We start from the raw sequence: 19,843 nt of genomic DNA, 5'->3' as shown, positions 1-19,843 counted from the left end.
ATTATTTTAAATATTTGAAATATATTTATGAAATTTTTTGAGATTATGTTTTATTTTGTTATTTAAAATGTAATTTGATTTTTGAAAAAGTAAATATTTTTATTAAAAAAATTGATTTTATGAAATACATGGTGGCGGGGCGGGGATACCCGAACCCGTTAAGGACGGGTTTGGGTTTTAATTCCCCATCCCCGTTTGGGTTTGGGGCGGGTAACGGAGATTCATTGGAGATTTGGGTTTGGGTTTGGGGAGGTAAAAACCGTCCCGACCCGCCCCGTTGCCATGCCTAGATTTAAATCATATTCAAAATTAATTTTTAAAAAACTTTTACAGTACTCAAAACCCAATTCAACCATCAATACTTATAGAAATATTAGAAGTAAAAGTTATTATGTGATTAAAAATTTTAAGAAAAGTATTTTTAAACCACGAAAATGTTTATGCTTATTTTTCTTACATTACGGGTTGCAAAAAATATAGACTGAGAAACTAAATCGCACAACTTCGATCCGATTCCACCGTACCGTGTCTTTCTTCAACCACCATCTATCGCCGTCCGTTCCCACCGTAGACACCGGTAAACCTAATTCCGCCTCTCTCTTCTGCAGTATTTTCTTTTCTTTCATACTTCCCTGATCTGTTGCAACTGAATTGATTCTATCGAATTGCCACTGTTTCCGACGGTACCACTTTCCGATTCGGTTCTTTCATCACTTTTACTGTTTTCAACCTCTATCTCTCAAGTATATGAAAATTCGCGATTCGTTTTTCAGTATCTGTATCATGCATGTATTATAGTTAGGCTTGTTAATGTTTGAATGAAGTGACCTTAAGATCTAGCGGAGCATTGATCGATGCTTCTAGCGATTCAGAAATTACTTGATTGATATGATAATTTGAAAATGATAGAAAAATAAACTCCTTTTGTTGTGACTTGTGATAATGTTTTTCGATCAGATTTGTACATTGCCGCATTGAACATTGGAAATTTCTGATGCAACTATTAAATTGAAATTAGTGTGTTTCGAATTAGAGGCAGTCTTATTTGAGAAATTTTACCCATTTTATTCGGTTTTTCTGTACAGGAATTCAGTATTATACCGATGAAATTGTGAATCCATGAATAGTGCTTGAGCTTTTAAGTAATATGGCATGAGCTTCATGTTCCTCTATCCTTGAAGGTTTAGCTAACATAAACAGGATAAAGGATGTTTTCATTATTTTATGGACTTTGGCAGTACATGTTCAGCAAGTTAGAACTTCATGTACTCATTTTAGGGATAGACAAGGCTGGCAAAACGGTAAAACTTATTTAATCGCGTATTTTTTGAGAAACTACTGAGCTTTGTTGTGTGGCTTTGAATTGCTGTATAATGAATCATTTTTTGTAGACTTTGCTTGAGAAGATGAAGTCGGTGTACACGAATGTAGAAGGTCTTCCTCCGGATCGAATTGTTCCAACTGTGGGATTGAATATTGGTCGTATTGAAGTGGCGAATAGAAAACTTGTGTTCTGGGACCTGGGAGGACAGGTATCTCAGAAATAAATAGGCAATACTCATGTTTGTGAATTCTGTAATTATGATATTAGGACGGATTGTTAATTTGATTTGCGAAATTATTTTGTTCACCGACTCTAGCTTTGTGAGCTGCTTGTCAAAATCGTTTCGGTCTAGAACTTTGATAGCTGATATGTTTAACATCTGCATAGTTCTTGAGGTTTAATTTTTCACGCTTCTTTATAATATGCAATTGTTTAAAGAACAAGAAAAAGTTTTTCTTCTCAAAACATTCCTTGGGAAAGCTACTCCACTAAACTAACTGTGTTTTTAATGGCACTAAACTACCTGGTTTAGTGTCTGTTTTCTATTATATTATTTTATATTCAACATATGAGAACGGTTACTTTATTTATGGTTACTTATATGAACTGCTAATTAAACTAATGTAATTTGGACTATCAATTTTACCCTTTTTATAACTGAAACTTGAGTTTTATTGTTTCAATTGGCAATGCTGAAGGAGGTTTTGTAATTAAAGAATTAGTCTAATAATTAATATGCATGGACAATTGATTCAGTACTTCATTTTTAACTGTAAGCCTAGCAGGAATAGAATGTATTATTTGATGCAAATCTCATACTTGACCGTCTTTATATTGATCTTGCTATCATTATGTCCATTTTCATATGATAAGATGTTAATTTAATTTCCCCACTTATCAGCTTGGTCTTCGCTCAATCTGGGAGAAATATTATGAAGAGGCACACGCAGTAGTATTTGTTGTAGATGCGTCTTGTCCCTCACGATTTGAAGATTCAAAGTCTGCACTCGGTTAGTGAAACTTGATTTTAGTATTTGTAAATTACTAAATGTGTACTTCTTTAAGGAGTTGGCTTGCAGTTGCAATAGTACTAGGTATGTTGAAACTTTCAACATATCTAGTACTATTACTCAACCAAACAGCACCATGATAAGTGAATAACTGATTTGCTTACCAGAAAAGGTGCTTCGACATGAGGATCTCAAAGGAGCCCCTCTTTTGATTTTGGCAAACAAGCAAGTGAGTGTACCTATTCTCTTCCTGTCCATAAGACAAATGTTTGGTTTCCTCTTTTTTTTTGCCCTCTTTGGTCTGTGTATCAACACAGTGATGGCAGCATGCTTGACATTCTTGTTATTGCAGGATCTTCCTGAAGCAGTATCATCTGAAGAACTTGCTCGGTATCTAGATTTAAAGAAGCTGGACGAAAGAGTTTACATGTTTGAAGCCGTGTCAGCTTATGATGGGTAAGTGAGAGAGGTTGTATAAACTTTTCAAATCTTAATGTAAGGGAAAAATAACCATCAAGCCAAGCTAGTACATAATAAATTGCTCACTGAATGGACTTTTTTCTGATGTGTGTATGTTACTTAGGGTATTAGAGTTAGTTAGTCTTCTAGTTTGTTACTACTAATGAATGGGTGGTAGGTGAAATAAGACACTTTGCCTATGAACAATAAGTTGGATTGAAATGGGCAGTTAGGCATTAGAATGAATTGGGGCTTTTGAGCATTGGGGGGAGGGCACAGACCCTTGAAGTTCTGTGTTATTGTTCTGTAATCTAGGGGGTTCTTCCCTATTTCTTTATATATAGTACAATTCCAGTTCTTATCACTTTTCTTTGAAATGTTGCAGGCTGGGGATCAGGGAAAGTGCAGAATGGCTAGTGGAAGTGATGGAGAGAAGCAAGAGGACTGAAATGTTGAGATTGCGGGCAGGTGCAATGGGTCCAGGTTCTGCCTAAAGGTCGTGATATTTACTTAAAGGACTACTCCATTCATTAATAGCTCTGTATATCTAAATTGGAAAGTACATGATTAGAAGTCACTACAATGAAAAAGGAAACGAACAACTTTGTGTTACATTAATCTGAGCCTTGAAATTTAGTCATGCAGTATCTCATACAGCAAGTTTTCTTCAGACATGCCCTATATACTCAATCTGTCAAGTGTTTGGGCTGGAGGATTTTCTGCTTCTGCCTCCTTGCAACCTTTTGTCAATTCGAGATTTAAATTTCCTATTTGAATAAATTTATTTACTTTCCTTTCTGTAGCATTATGTGGACATTGCACTGCCATACAGATCCAGGTAGTGATGTGGCATTGTGTAAAATACAAGTTATGCATATAAACTTGGGGTAGCTGAACTTTTGTTAAAGGAGTCTGGTGGAGGAGCTACATAATGTTTGAATATTGGTAGTATTTTGGTAAAAAAAGATTGATTTCCAATGTATGCTTGAGGGAAATTTTTTGCATATAGTTTAACCCTGTATCAAACGTAACCACAGGACAGTCTGTAAAAGCAGTGTCTGAAACTTCATTTATTATATCAGTTACAATTTTATCTTATTTTGTTGGATTCCTAAAAACATGGAAATATAGGTTGATTTATTTGTAACTTTTTCATATAGATTTATTTTTAGTTTAATAAGTGTAATAGAAGAACAATCTCAGCAGCGATGTTCTCAGAACCACAGCTCATTGGAGAGAGACACTCCCCTTAAATGGATGTATGCGCGTCCACCAAATATCATCCCCAACTACATCACTCTGAAGTTTTCTTTATTTTTTTTTATCTTAGCTTTTTTTAATTACCCTTTCATAGATATTGATGGGGAAGTAGAGTTTTTCTGCAGTTGCTACATTGTTGGGAAAAAACGTGGCCGAAGATAGGAGATGAATCGGACTTTAGGGTTCATCTAACTTTTTTATTCATTTGCAAAAAGGATGGTAGGATAGGATGGGAGGAGGTAGTGTTAATTTTAATGACCTCTTGGATTTTAACTACCTTTCCCTCCAAAACATAACTAATAATAATGGGTTACAAGCTGTGGTGGGAGCTGGCCTGTAGGTGAAAGTTTTGGTCTATTGGCAAAGCCTTTAAATCTAAGTGTGCGCTTAAGGCGGGTTTTTCTCTGACTTTAAATGAATTTCCTGCTAGTGAACAGTGAGATTGATTCTCTTGAATTAGTCGATCGTCAGATTAGGTTGGATATCAAGTTTTTTAAAATAAAAATAGACAAAATTTAATCCCCACTAGTGATATTGGTTAGGTTGGATATCAAGTTTTTAAAAATAAAAATAGAAAAAATTTAATCCCCACTAATGATATTGGTTTTCTTGAATTAGTTAGTCGTCAGATTAGATTGGATGTCAAGTTTTCATAAATAAAAGTAGGAAAAACTAATTTACAGAAATTAATGTTAGTCGGGTAGGGATGTCTGAAAAGTATGAAAATGAGTAAACTTTGATAACTTGTCAAGCTCTAGTTCCCTACTAGGATGGCCTTGAATCTGTAAATGAGTAAACTTTGATAACTTGTCAAGCTCTAGTTCCCTACTAGGATGGCCTTGAATCTGTCCAATTTAGGAGTCCCAGTTATGACAGTCCAGCAGGTGACATTGTTTTTTTGTTAAACAAGACATGAACAATGAAATTGAAAAGTAACAACTAGAACCCTATATCAGTAATCACATTCATCATCTTATATCGATATGATTAAATCAAGATTATTTAACTAAAACCAAAGCAAGTGTCTGAGAGTTCACTGAGAAAAAGGTACCATTTACCTGATCTGCATTTATGTCAGTCTAATATCTCTATAAACAGCATAAGCTTAAAACATGTTCATCAATTAGTCAAAAGATATAATTAGTTAATAATTTATAGGATTTAATGGAAATACACTTACAGTGTAAAGCAGTTTTACACTGTCAGTAAATCGTAGCCGTTAATTACATGTGGCCTTTATTTATCTCTAAGAAAATTCATACAATAAAACAATCAAACATGACAATGGATAGGTATGTTCAGCAATTCACAACACACCCAACAAAAGAAAACACAAAATCAAGAAATGAAACTGTTATTTCCCACCCATAACAAACAATGTAGACTAGAGTTACATTACATTAAAATTCAGCATAAATCAGGTCTAGTTCTCTTACAAACCGAAATGCAACCCTTATGTTGATCCCTCAAGATCCTAATCTCACAACACTCCCTCAAATCCTCAAGACTCACATACTGTTGTTTCACCATCCTCAAAGAATCACCCCCTACATCATGAATCCATATATAAGGTTGACAAGTCTCATCATAGTAATACAACAAACTCTTCAATCCCACATCATTGCTTCCACTTCTCCCTGGCATATAAGCCTTATATATCCCTTTACTCTTCACTCTCTTAGAACACCCTGGCTTCAAAACATGAACCTTCTTCAGTATTGATCCTACCCTTATCTGCAATTCCACTGGCCTATCACTGAAGTTCCAAATCCTTGTGCCTAATCCATATTGTGTCTGATCATAGCAGCTATCAAAGCAACCACCAAAAGATAGAAGACTCAAACCTCTCATTTTTCCCATGAGAGACTCCAAATGCTTCTTAGTCATCTTAATGTTGCCACAAAAGATTGTGATATAGAAGCTTCATTTATATATCTATCTATATATAAGTCTCATCAAGTCATTCATGTCCTTGTAATAAAGATGAGTTATTTGGCAATATGTCAATAAGAATTAAAATATTGTAGGAGTTTAAAGTATTTAATAATTATGCACCAATCATATCTTATCACATACGTATGTATATGTATGTATTATGGATTTTTGGATAATATATATTATGACATATACTAGTAGGATGAGTATGATGGTAATTTATAGTATTATAAATGCGTGCAATTTTAATTTGCAACATTAACGTGTTTTGTTAAGCCAACTCAATTGATAGTTGTGTAACAATATATGATCTTAAAATGTGAGTTTGAATCTGTAACATTTCACTTATTCATCTTTAAAATGTGAAATTTCAACCACTAATTTTTTTTTTGAAAGCCACTAAATTATTAGACTCAAAAAATTTCATGAAAGGCAAATATTTGTCATTTTTGATAAATTTTAATAAATTGCTCTTATATCATTTTTTTAATCAAATTATAAATACATAATAAAGTTATCAAACTAATTTTTTTAAATAATTTGAACTCTTTCTTGTGGGTCACTCTAGTTGTTGGTAAGTGTTTTCTGCTGTTGTGATCACAAAAGAAAATAAAACAAATTATGTAGAGACGTGCACTTCACAAGCCTCACTATAATAGAATAATTCTTTTCCCTTCCATTAAGGAAATGGTAGGGCCTAATGAACCCTCAAATTTCAACACAAGAAAACAGTGGAAAAGTTTATCTACACTGACAAAACTTAAAAAATTACTAAGAAAATGGATTTTCCTTTGTTCTTTGGGGTAGGAAAAGATGCTATTGGCACCCCATATAAAGGGATTCATTCACATATTCATGATGAGGAAGCATATGATGTTGCCTCACCTTTTATTCAATTCAAGTTTCAAAATAAATAACTTTCCCCTCCAATAAGAAATGCGTTTCCTTTTCTTTGCTAAGCATTGAGCTCCTAAACTTTTTGGAATAAACTTCATAGTTAATGATGACTTAATGTTATTGGCATAGAATGAGTTTCTTTAGAACAAATTAGAGAATATAACGGTAAAAATTACAATAAAATGATAAATATTTATATATACAAATGGAGTGAGGGCAAACGGTTGGTTGGTTTAGGGTTCGATTTCTGACGGTAATAAGTAAATTGTTGGTTTAGGATTCGATCTCGACAATATGGTCTAAAGTTTGATCTTTGTTGCTAATATGGAAACTATTAGTCTAATTTTCTATCTCTAACAATAATATGTAAATGGTTGATCTAGAGTTCGATCTTCGTCAGTACTATGTAAATTATTGGTTTATTGTTCGATCTCTAACGACAATATTTTTGCTAAAATGAACACATGTGAATACGAATAATAAACAAAAAAAAATATATAGTTTAACCTTCAATAGTATAATGTATGAAATGAAATAAGATCATGGTTGATATGAATTACTACACATAGAACAGAGGAAAGTCCACAACATAGATATTTATTCTGATATGCATCTTGTGTGTGATATGAAATTTACTATTCTAATTAACTGGAGAAAAAAAGTGAATTAAAACTGTTTATCAAGTAGGACAAATCTTATTGGCATCCAACGACAACCCATCTCTTTTGTTGTTACCTACTCCCCACTATAGACAATTGCATAGTGGCCCAATTACACAATATTTTCTGCACATGTAACTCTTGTCTCACACCACCAACCTTTCCTTTCTTTAAATTTTGCATTTATATTTGTGTTAGTAAAAACTTAACATTGAAAATATGTAGTTTCACTTAGACAATTAAGATAAAGGAATTTTTATGACACTACAAAGTCCCAAAATGGCGTAGGGTTGGAATTGGAACTTAGGCACGTACAAGTGGGTTCGTTATTTAATGTAACCTAGTAATATGATTGGGTGGTGACGACACTATAATAATTCATTAAGAACCAACATGTGAATCAACAGTGCCACATGTATGCAACTTGGTTGAAGTCAAATTCACAAATCACTTTCAGACTATTCCTATCACAATAAATGTCATTTTAGTAAAGAAAACTATTTTAAAATAAATGTTTTTTATTCGTATTAGAGTAATGTTAACATTAGCATTAGTTATAGTCTCAAGACTCAATCCTAACAGCTTGAGTGTATACAAAATCTGCAATAGCAGGTCAATTGTTACTCATATAAAAGTAACGTAGTTGTAGTTTGTTGTAATTAACTTTTTCATAAATAAAAAATTAGTTAGAAACAGAAATAAAAATTAATCATAACTACCTCTATTAATTCTCTAATCTAACATGGTATCAAATGGCTAGATCACGATCTAAGGCCTGACCATGACTAAAGCACGACATTCATTGCAATTGCCGCCGTCTTTTGCTCGTACATCCACTGTTTTGGCACCGACACTCTCAAATTCCACTAATGAATCTAGTCGTATTCAGTTCTCACTCAAAATCACGTAGAAGCTTGATGAGAAGAAATTTCATCTATGATGACAACATATCGAACCATACATCAATACGCATAAACTCACTGAATTCGTAATTTGCACTCGAATTCCACTACAGTTTGTGAATGATGAAGTTTGTAATTCTGGTAATGTGAATTCTGAATACTCTCGCTGGCTGCAGAAAGATCAGATGCTTCTCTCTTGACTTTAATTAACACTTTCAAATGAAATCCTCTCCTATGTTTTTGGTTGTACTCATGCGCATCAGCTTTGGGATTGCTTGTTCAACTATTTTAAAAAACAAACATGTCGAGAGCCAGACAATTTCGTGTAGAGCTTTGTGCCTTATTGATCGATAACTCATCTGTCCAAGAGTATATGCTCAATGTTCGTACCATTGTTGATTCCTTAGTCTCCATCGGAGATCCAATCGCTGCTTCACATCACATAGATGTAATTCTTGAAGGTTTACCTTTAAAATTTTATCATATAGTTTCAGTCATTGAAAGAGTTATTTCCTCAAACTTACCATGTACACTTTCCTCCTTCAAAGGCCTCTCTCCCACATCTTCTTATCACTCTCTATGTCTCATCACTCTCAACTATAATTACCAGACCAATTGATCCTCTTCCACTTGAGTCATCTCAATCACCACATGTTTCCTCTAGTCATGACTCACCTGACTTAGCTCAACTTTGCCAAAGGACAACCTCTTCAAGTGAAACACCCAATGAGTCAGTCTCCTCATCTAACATGTCTCATCATTTTGTTCAATCCATAAATTCAAGTCACGTTCAACCAACTAACTTTGGTCAATCCATTGATTTGAACTCCGTTGGGTCAAATCCTACCTTTGAATCTCCTAACACATATTCCTCTTCATCTAGCCTTCTGCTTATCCCACCTAAAGTATCTATGTTCTAAATAGATCTGTTAACATTCATTCTATGCAAACTAAAATCAAAGTTGACTTCTCTTAACCAAGGCTTGAACCTAGATTTTTCCTTGTCAATTTTGAGCGTAAAACAGTCAAAAATACCCTTAGTGACTTACAATGTGAGGCAACCATGCAGGCAGAGTATGATGTCTTGATACATAATAATACTTGAACACTTGTTCCTTTGCCCTCTCAAAGACAAACCATTTGTTGCTATGAGTCTTTAGAGTAAAAGAGAATCCTAATGAGACAGTCAATAGATACAAGGGCAGTCTTATAGCCCATGGATTCCATTAAAGACAAGGTTTTGACTTTAATGAGATCTTCTCCCTTAAGGTCAAACCTATAACTATCAGAATCATCATATCCATTGCCATTACCTACAAGTGGTACATCCAACAACTTGAGGTCAACAATGCTTTCCTAAATGGATTGCTTGATGAATAAGTTAACATGGAACAACCCAAGAGTTTTGAAAGCTCCAATTCCATTTTGGCATGCAAGTTTAACAAGACCCTTTATGGCCTCAAACAAGCACCTAGATAGTGGTTTGAAAGGCTTCAAGTTTCCTTGCTACAGCTCAACTTAAAAGCAAGCAAGTGTGACCCTTCACAATTCACTTATTCACTTACTTCTTTAAAGGTAACACAATCCACCTATTTGTCTATGTGGATGATATTATCATCACTAGAAGCTCATCCTTTCATTTGCAAACCATAATTACCAAGCTCATCCTTTCCTTGGCATTGAAGTGAAACATATGTCTCCTAACTCTATACTATTAACTCGATCTAAATACATCATAGATCTTCTACTAAAGACTAATATGCTTGAGTTCATTCCTGTGCACACACCTATGCAACCCACCTACAAGTTGACCAAAAACTAGCTTCGGTGCCTTTTCTGATCATCATATGCACATGTCTGTTGTATGGGTCCTTCAGTATGCCGCCAGACATTTTCTATTATGTGAACAAGGTGTGTCAATTCATGGCTCATCCTCTTGAGTCTCGTTGGGTTGCTACGAAAATGATCTTAAGATTTCGCAAGGGCGCAATTGACCATGGACTTCATCTTTCTCCTCTCTCAACTACATCTCCACCAACCATTCAAATCTTTTGTGATGTTGATTGGACATCAGATCCTAATAATAGAAGAAGCACATCTGGTGCAACAATCTACTTTGGCGACAATCTTATTTTTTAGTGGTCCAAAAAGCAACATGTTGTTGCTAGATCCAACACTGAAATTGAAGAAAAACTCTTGGCCAAGCAACTTCAAGTCCTGCATATTTCTGACCAAGCCTTTTGGGGAGGGGTGTATTAGAATAAGGCTAGCATTAGTTATAGTCTCAAAACTAGCACATGTCACTTTGAGTGTGATGAATTTGTGTGGAGAGGGGAATTGGGAAGGGTGTATTAGAATAAAGCTAGCATTAGTATTAATTATAGTCTCAAGACTGACACATCACACATGTTACATTGAGTGTAATCTACTGATTACTCATAAAAGTAACACAATTGTAGTTCTTCAACTGATTACTCAAAAGTTAATAGAAACAGAAATGAAAATCATATCTACCTCTATCAATTCTGACAAATCTAACAATTTTTTTTGGCACAATGAGAAAATAGAAGACACATTTCCATTGTATTTTACACAAGATACACCTACATCCAATGGGCAAATGAGTTGAATGACATGAAAGATTGGTGAATTTTTATTGAACCACTAAATTCATGTAAAATTATCGTTTTTCTTTTAATTATTGAGTTGCTGAAAATTCCCCGTTTTCAAAAAAAAAAAAAAAAACCTATGTTGGATAGTGAAGCCCAAATTCTAACTGTCTGAGTCATGGGTAATCACAGCAAGTGGGAAGTATAAAATGACCGAGCGCATCAGTAACCATTCATAATAGCATGAACTTTTTTGTCAAAGTCAATAACATCATCTTGATGATAGGATTAAAAACTCCTGTCACAGACTATATTTCTAATCTTGGAACTGTACAAATCACAAATAAATAGGAGGAACTGGTGTAGCTATCTCTTGAACATCAATGGAAAGAAGAAAAAAAAATCAACTATGAGGAGAGGAAGAAAGAATTTACACAAAAAATTGATTTACTTTTCATGATTGTCTTCATTAGAATCTATCTTAATTATGAGTGGTTGGTTAAGATGATCTGATGATTGTTCAGCAACAGTTGGTAACTCTGGTGAGGATGTAACCCCGTCGATATCTTCGTTTTCGGCCAAGGCTTTATCCAATGCAGACTTTGCAACTTTAGTAACACATATTATAAGAACCACTGCACACATAACCCAAAATAATCCAGTTTAGAGTATAGAACTTATTAATTAAAACATATGCGTTCAAAATGAAAAATAAGAAAAACAATGTAACTTACCTGATATTACGAGACCGATAATGATAAATGCCTGCATTGACAAGAGAACGAAAAAACAAGCATAAGACAAACTATAGTGCCTCAAAGACATTAAGATAAGTTATTTATGATAGTGTCTCATACCCAACGAGTCTTGGAGAATTCGCTCCAACCATGAGTTACATCCGAAAGATCTTTAAGAGTTGTTCCGACATAGACAAGTGCCAGTGTTATTGGCTGCAATAGAAACAGTATCAAGCATTAACATACTGCAGTAATCAAGATAGTTTTCAAAGGTTTCAAGACCAACGAGCAAGAGGGCGATTGCTAGAAGAAATTCAATCAGGTCTAAACGACCTATAAATCATAAAGCACAATAGAAATTTATCATTAGGATAACTCCCAGATATATAATTGTCTCAAGGGAGAAGAGGATACCATCATTCCTAACCAGGAAGCCAGCATGTATTCCACAAGTGAAACAGGAGTCACCGACAAGAGATAATTTAACATGTTAAACGGTAGCAGCGGAACAAGCCGAAGCAGTAATACAATCTGTAAGGACAAAATTCGAAAGAAAAAAAATCAGATGATAAAAAATAACCAGTAGGAATATTATTATACCAAGTCACGAGGAAACAAAATGAAGCAAAGATATATCGCAGTAATAGACTTCTTAAGCAATGACAATAAAGTCACAAAACAGACTCAATAATTTCAGGCTATCAATTAGAAGCCTACAAACCTTAAATCCAGATCTCCGTATTGCAATTGCCACTGATTTAAATTGAGGATAATCCTTTAACCTTGAAACAACAAATGGTCTTCCAATCTGTAAAATTTGACAAAGATTTTAATAAGTAAACTCACAGGACACAAATAACTATACCATTATATAGAATAACATGGATCATACTGAATTCCAATTGAAATGAAAAGAAGATAGGAAAATCATGAAATGAAGAAAGATCACCCTGTTGGAATCAAGAACAATCAATCATTTAGCTATTCAGCTGCAAGTAGTGGACCAAAAACTTTGTATTATTTTGACATAAACACGTAAATGTAAAACGTGAAAACTTACTGTTCTACCGAGAAGAAATGCAGCTCCTGCACCAACAGTTGCACCAATAGAATCGGCAACAAAGCCCACTGGAAGCCCAAAAAGATAACCACCACCAAGCTGAAAAAGAAGTACATCGTAACAGGTAAGGAGACAGATCAGACTAGGCTTTTACAAGCTTTCTTCTTATTCAAGAGGTATTGTGATAGAGTTGGAAAATAAAAGCATGAATTAAAATAAAAGGGTGAATTGAAAATAACAATCACTCACAACCAAAGAGTCATATCATGAAGAAAATCACAAAAATCTACAAAGAAATGAATAATTTGCAAGTCCTGGCACGGGGAAATTATCTCCCTGATTACTTATTTTGCTCGCATCATTGACGCATGCTTCCTTTATCCCGGGTTACAAACTGAAGAGGGATATCAGAGCTCACCATTGAAGAAAATGATTGATTTTATAGAACTTATAGTTAATACTAGGAATGTTTTTTGTGCTCATTCATGTCGTCCAGTGACCATTCACAATACTAGGGACAGCGAGCAGGTAGATGATTCCCACCCTCACCTTGGACAGGTGCGAGATCTCAGCAACATGATGTTAGACCTCTTATCAGTAAACATTACGAGAGGCGGCCTAGAGGTTCAAATGGAATGGTCTGAACCAATTACAGTTGATATGTTATTAGCAAGCAGGTAGGTTATTAAACAGTTATTTGAGTGGTTACGGGAGGGAGAGAAGCACTCTAATTATTTGATGGGAATTTCCTTGCAACAATAGACTATCTCTTTCCTTAGTTTGTGTTATAACTTGTTTCCTAATTAGTATTGTAAGAACTCGTAGTCTTTTTTGTGATAACAGTCCAGATATTGTTATAAATAAATTGTTGTGTTTAATTTTCTCATTATAGATACCAGTTTATGACACATGAATCATGATAACCCGTAATGAATACAATTTTTGAATTTAAAAATGCATAAAGATGATACAATTATGTAACAATCCTAAGCAAAGTTGCATGCAGATGTATTGCTAGTAATTGAGTGAAGAATATCATTTCGCAAAAAATAAACAACTTTTGCAAGAAATGACAGGGTAACAAAAAGCTCTTAGTTCTTACAGTAAGAACTGAAGCTGGAACTGCCAGGACAGTCAAAGGAATGTAAGCAACAGCCCTGAAAATCACCAAAAAAATATCAAGTTATGAATGGTGCCAACTGATACATGTAAACCACAACACTACAGTTAAGATTTAAGACCAACATGTGACACTCCTGCTATACGTTTTGCAAAAGAAGAAAATCTACAAAAGAGATTACCAAATACGGTTCAATACTATCAAGCATCAACACCTGTGACAAAGGGATCTCATCCAATGTTGTAAATTGTGGATCACAGAAAAAAGCAATTTGTTCAAATTCCGCTATGCTAGAGAGCCAGAGCACCACAATAGCAACTATTCATAGCCACTATTTGAAGATATTTTGTACTAAATAGCGAATAGCAGAACACTAGAAACTTATTCAAATCAGTGTTGTCATGGCGGTCCATGGCGAAGAGCCAAAATCCCGCCATACCGACTGCTTTGGGCACCGTTATAGTGGAAATTGGAAAATCCCGCAATATCGACCAATATTTACCATTGTGGCGAGTCCAAAAACCAGCATGTATATCTGCCATAGTGCTGCCATGGCGCACATATTTGATAACACGGGTACAAATTCCACTATACAATGGCACTTTAGCACCACTACAGCCGCTATTTTGACATAGATAAGATCTAAGGAACACTCAACTCAACATTCATAGTAACCAATAACTCTAACTCAAGCATACAGCCACATTTCAGGCCTTTCACTAGTAAGTCCAAAGGGTAATAAAGTTCTTCTAAGACAGATTCCAAAATAGGCTTAGCAGAAAGGAATAGCTCCCAAATGAAGATTGAATCATTACACTTATCAATAGAAACAAGACATAACATGAAAACAAATAACTCATGCTTCACCTAACCAGCTTAACAACATAAAAAATGGCATGCACTACCAGAAAACCTAAATGATGTTATAACTATAACAATCTTTATGCTATAGCCAGGAAACAATATCAAAGCCCTGGCAACACATATTTCTACTAAGCTAATAAGCTACTTTGCAAAAAAAACCTCCCTTTAACAACTAATAACTCCATCAATTACAACTATTTAAACCTACACAGATTAAAACAATCTCTCACAACTATAACACTCCAAGAATTCCTATAAAAAAACCATTTGTAGAGCTACAAAATGAAAACTAACTTACAAAACAAGTGGACCCCATCGCCCAAGATCACGATCAACCCATATTAGGAAGTCCTTCATCATCTGCATAACAAAAACCAAGAAACGCAAATCCAATTAAGGGCAATGCTTAGATGAAAATCTGACAATCTAAACAATCAAAAAAATTGAAAAGACCCAGAAGCGAAATCGAACATAAAACAATAAAGGGTATAAGAAAAAGGAAACCTTTTCAATAGGAAGAGTGAAACACGCGGCAATAACAGCAGCAAGAAGGAGAAGAAGAAGAGTGATCCTGAAGGCAGAAGCCCAGGAAAAAGCCATGGTGATTCTCCGACGCCAAGGTCTACACTCCTCGTCGTCGTCGTTCAAATCAAGGGAAGGTTGCTTCAACGAAGAACGAGCCCTCAATCCTCCAAGATTTGCCAGGTTTGAGAATTTCTATAAAAATTGTTTTTTTTCTCTTAAATGCAGTGTTTTTGTTTTTGTTTCTGAGTTTTACGCCATGAAATTGAATTGGGTTTTCTAGGGATTTGAAATTGTTGCAGAAAGATGAAATTTTGATGGGAAGAGGGTTTCGGAGAAGAAGAAGATGAAGCAGATCGGAAAAGGATGGTTTTGTAATTTCCTTACGCGTTGTTTCCACTCTAACATGTGCATTCAACCGACAATGCTTGGAATGGATATTGGATTTGATTGAGATTGCAAACTTGGCTATTAAGGTATTAAGTGAGTATTACAAAAACATATAATTAAAGTTAATTGTGAATATTTTAGGTTAAATTTTAAATATTGATTTTTTAATATCATTTGTAATCAACTATTCAAGGGATGTAACAAATGAAAATTATTTAAGGTGATTTTTACTAAGTAAAGTACAATTCTAATAAATCTTGAAAGGATAGTTTGGATTGTGGCCAAAATGTTCTTTTACATTTTTCAACTTTAGAAGAAATGCTTCTTAAAACAAGTTGATTTGGTTATAGTTGTCAAGGAGTTACAATGTTAAGTGACACAATTGTGTGTCAACATGAATGTCATATTATATAGAGTGTTTTGACAAATAAATAAAATGATAAAAAATGCAGAACTTTTGTTACTTTTTCTTCTTCTAATCTTTCATATTCATATGACTAATACAACATCCAAGTTCATTTAAAAGAGATAAAGATAAATTAAACATAAGATATAATCTCGCATCATACTCATGAGACTACTGATTGAAGTTATACTTTTTTTAAGAATTTGATTGTGCACTTGGTTTTGATCATTCTCTAAGTATATTATGAAAAATTTAAAGTGAGTTATATTTAGAAGGATAAATGATCCCTCAATGAACTTATATCTTATTGTGTGCATGAGGAAGAGAGACCGAAGAGAGAGACTAAAAATATTCACTTAAATACTAACTTTCATAATAAAAGGAAGAAATTTGCAGTTAGCTTTTCTCAAAATAAGAAGAGAGTGGAACAACCTAAGAAGTCTATTTGCTTCTTTTGCAAGAAGGTTGTACACATTAAAAAGGATTGTCTCAAGTACGCCGCTGTTAATATATACAATTAAAGTTTTTGTATTCCGATTGTCAACCAAATTATATGCAAGAGATTAATTAATGTCAAAGGAATTTGAGTTGGTGCGATAGATACTACGGTGCTTTTGAAGGCTTCAATTTCAACAATGGACATATGTTATAATATATTCAAAAAGGCATTTGGAAAAGACATTCAAAGAAGTCATGCAAAGAGTCAAATATTGACATATTGCATTGATCAAACAAACAACTCCTACAAAGTTATCAGAAGTTATTAGAAGTAGTTATCTAAAGGGACATGGGTCAATTTTAGATTAATGAAGCTATTAAATAATACACTTGTCAAAATATTAGATGTAGGAAGTTACTTCCTTTTTTCTATAAATAGTTGTAATTACTAGGTATTTAGGGGTTGGATCCTATTTTCGGAAAACCTTGTAACACCCACGCCGCGGGGGCAAACGGGTTCAGGGGTGAAGAGAGATGAATTCCGCTCATCCTTTACATTTCCAACCAATTCAAGATTATTTTGTTTAGTTTCCTTTTCTCTTGCAATTCTACATTTCTTTTCACTTTCTTTATTTTTCTTTCTTTTGAATGCTTTGAATGTTATTTATTTTAAGTTGTCATGAGACAACTTGTTTTATAAAAGTTGTTGGAATCAATTCTAACACTAATAAGAACATGATTTTGTTCTTAAGAATGCATGAAGTGATATCATAAATCGCGAGACTTGAACGAATATTGTAAAAGGACTTTTACCCAGTCCTAAAGTGTTGATGGATAATGATTGTTTATATTACCAAAAATCGGTATAAACAGCCGCATGGCTGAAAATAAGGGTATTCTTCCCACTTTTATAGGTTAAAAAATGAATTTTGTATATGTACCAAAGAATAATTAGTGATTGATTCAGGTGCTACTACTCACGTTAATATGTCCAAGTAGGATTTCTTGTGTAGACGTCCTAAGTGATGCTGAAAAATTCATCTATGTGAGCAATGGCAATAAAGTTGCAGTAGTGCATATAAGGACTTTTAGATTATTATTATTAGGGTTAAGTATGTTTTTGGTCCCTTTAAATATTTCAAATTTTATTTTTAGTCCCTATTAAAAAAATGACATATTTTAGGCCCTATAAAAATTTTATGCATGTAGTTTTAATCCCTGCTATTTTTTAAAATTTTAAAAATTGTTTAATTAACCTTAAACTTTTAAATTTTGAATAATTTTTTTATATGTGTTTAGAATACTATAAAATATTTCTTTACTAAATTATAGGGTGTGTTTGTTTGAGAGATTAAAATTATAATCCCAGAAATGTTATTCCTAGGAATGTTAATCCTAGGAGTTTTATTCCCATCAATTTGTTTGGTAAATAACTAAGGTTCCTTGGAATAATTTTGAATTTTATTTGATTTATCATTTTAAAATTTTTAAAATAAAAAATAATATATTGAAATAGTATGAAAGTGGGTAATAGTTAGTTATTTTTTATTTTTATGGGAATAAAAGATTCCCACCTTTTGACATGGGAATAAATATTTACAATTTCACGAGTAACTTTTAAAATGAGAAGAATTAAATTTAATTTCAAAAGATAATGATAAAAGTAATGCAAATCTCGACTTAGAAATCAAATTTTGAGTTTTTTTTTTTCGAGTAACTTTTTATAATGTTCTAAACATGTTTGTAAGATAATCATTCAAAAATACATATCGATTTAACAGTAGGGACTAAAACTACGTACATGATAATTTTGTGGGGACCAAAATATGTTATTTTTTTAATAGGGAACAAAAACAAAATTTGATAATATTATAGGGATCAAAAATTTATTTAACCCTTATTATTATTATTCTTATTATTATTATTATTATTATTATTATTATTATTATTATTATTATTATACACAATTAATTTTATTTGGATTTTGTTGAGACTTTTGTTGCACCGTCTACTATACAAAATTTAATTTATATTTCTATTTTGAACAAATCTCATTATGCTTGTTCGTTTAAAAATAATAAATTAGTCTCTCATATGACTCAAATTTTGTTGGATACATTTCTTTAAATGATAATACTTATGTGCTTGATATTGAATGTCCTTATAACAAAATAATGCAAATAGAGTTATATGGTACAAATGAAAACTAAATAAGAATTCTGCCACTTTATGACATAAGAGATTAGGACATATCTCTAATATAGTATCTCAAAGACTAATGTCAGAGGGTGTCTTGTATCCTTTGATTTGTCAGACTTTCAAGTCTGCATTCAATGTATCAAGAGTAAGCAAACAAACAAAAGGAATTTTCATATCAAAAGAGATAAGGATGTCTTAGAACTAATTCATACTAATATATGTGGTCTTTTCCCTATAGATTCTTGGAATGGACATCGTATTTTATTATGTTCATGGATGATTACTCGAGGTATGGACATCTGTATTTAGTTCAAGGAAAATCTCAAACTATGGACGGGTTCAAGTCATTCATAGTTGAAGTCAAACTTTAACTTGGAAAAAAAATAAAGGATGTCGAGTCTAACTATGGTGATGAATATTATGATCGATATGATGAAGCGGATGAAATTTTTTTGGTGCCTTTCACGTGTTTTCTTGATGAGTGTAGAATTGTTCTGTAATACACAATGCTTGGAATACCCAACATGAATGGAGTTGAGGAAAGACGAAATCAGGCTCTTAAGGATATGGTAAGGAGTATGGTCAGTCATTCTTCTCTTCCAGAATCATTTTGGGGAGAGACATTAAACATTGTAATTTATATTCTAAATAGAGTACCTAGTAAAGTAGTAGGTAAGACCCCATGTGATTAGTACACTAGGAAAAGCCAAATATTAGGCACCTTCACATTTAAGGATGTTCATTCGAAGTGATGCCTTATAGGCCTCATGGTGGTATGTTGGATGCAAATATGGTTTAATGGGTACGTGAAACGCTCTTACAGATACAAGCGTTATACCTCTATCACTATAATAATATTTTAAATGTAAAATGTTAGATTCCTTGAGTATGTATAGTTTAGAGGATAAGAAAGTATATGAAGTGTTGTCTTTGATGAAGAAACTGTTATTAATAATGATCAAGTATTTGTACCTATCTATGTTCCATAAACATATCCTAAAATAAACAATGATGGTACTCTTAACAACTCTCAAGAATAAGACAATACTGAG

General features: G+C 33.4%; 3 protein-coding genes across 3 annotated transcripts; 1 reads left to right on the top strand and 2 right to left on the bottom strand.

Moving 5' to 3' along the window:
- The first annotated feature begins 414 nt into the window (after nucleotides 1-414).
- LOC131635486 (uncharacterized) lies at nucleotides 415-3,891 on the top strand. Its single transcript, XM_058906104.1, has 8 exons — nucleotides 415-577; nucleotides 1,086-1,301; nucleotides 1,392-1,532; nucleotides 2,226-2,334; nucleotides 2,502-2,563; nucleotides 2,687-2,790; nucleotides 3,179-3,289; nucleotides 3,597-3,891. The coding sequence occupies exons 2-7, from the start codon at nucleotides 1,209-1,211 to the stop codon at nucleotides 3,285-3,287; spliced, it is 618 nt and encodes a 205-aa protein (XP_058762087.1). The 5' UTR covers nucleotides 415-577; nucleotides 1,086-1,208; the 3' UTR covers nucleotides 3,288-3,289; nucleotides 3,597-3,891.
- A 1,299-nt stretch (nucleotides 3,892-5,190) lies between these two features.
- On the bottom strand, nucleotides 5,191-6,032 carry LOC131635487 (uncharacterized). The gene has a single exon (XM_058906105.1). The coding sequence runs from the start codon at nucleotides 5,938-5,940 to the stop codon at nucleotides 5,461-5,463; it is 480 nt and encodes a 159-aa protein (XP_058762088.1). The 5' UTR covers nucleotides 5,941-6,032; the 3' UTR covers nucleotides 5,191-5,460.
- A 5,303-nt stretch (nucleotides 6,033-11,335) lies between these two features.
- Nucleotides 11,336-15,831, bottom strand: LOC131635480 (uncharacterized). The gene is made up of 9 exons (XM_058906097.1): nucleotides 15,341-15,831; nucleotides 15,135-15,196; nucleotides 13,955-14,009; nucleotides 12,853-12,951; nucleotides 12,514-12,600; nucleotides 12,207-12,323; nucleotides 11,913-12,005; nucleotides 11,790-11,820; nucleotides 11,336-11,690 (listed from the first exon to the last, which is right to left on the bottom strand). The coding sequence occupies exons 1-9, from the start codon at nucleotides 15,434-15,436 to the stop codon at nucleotides 11,503-11,505; spliced, it is 828 nt and encodes a 275-aa protein (XP_058762080.1). The 5' UTR covers nucleotides 15,437-15,831; the 3' UTR covers nucleotides 11,336-11,502.
- Nucleotides 15,832-19,843: the final 4,012 nt, after the last annotated feature.

This window comes from Vicia villosa, unplaced genomic scaffold, assembly GCF_029867415.1.
Source record: "Vicia villosa cultivar HV-30 ecotype Madison, WI unplaced genomic scaffold, Vvil1.0 ctg.001498F_1_1, whole genome shotgun sequence".
NCBI classification, from domain to species: Eukaryota; Viridiplantae; Streptophyta; class Magnoliopsida; order Fabales; family Fabaceae; genus Vicia; species Vicia villosa.
The sequence above is the reverse complement of the archived record's forward strand: the minus strand, read 5'-3'. Positions and strand labels throughout refer to the sequence as shown.

Coding starts and splice junctions, on each gene's coding strand:
- LOC131635486 (XM_058906104.1), top strand. CDS start 1,209: ATGTTTTCATTATTTTATGGACTTTGGCAGTACATGTTCAGCAAGTTA. Junction 2,335..2,501: donor AGATTCAAAGTCTGCACTCG/GTTAGTGAAACT, acceptor TTTGCTTACCAG/AAAAGGTGCTTCGACATGAG. Junction 2,564..2,686: donor TGATTTTGGCAAACAAGCAA/GTGAGTGTACCT, acceptor TTGTTATTGCAG/GATCTTCCTGAAGCAGTATC.
- LOC131635487 (XM_058906105.1), bottom strand. CDS start 5,940: ATGACTAAGAAGCATTTGGAGTCTCTCATGGGAAAAATGAGAGGTTTG.
- LOC131635480 (XM_058906097.1), bottom strand. CDS start 15,436: ATGGCTTTTTCCTGGGCTTCTGCCTTCAGGATCACTCTTCTTCTTCTC. Junction 12,952..13,954: donor TTCCAGCTTCAGTTCTTACT/GTAAGAACTAAG, acceptor CTTCTTTTTCAG/CTTGGTGGTGGTTATCTTTT. Junction 12,324..12,513: donor TACGGAGATCTGGATTTAAG/GTTTGTAGGCTT, acceptor TTGTCCTTACAG/ATTGTATTACTGCTTCGGCT.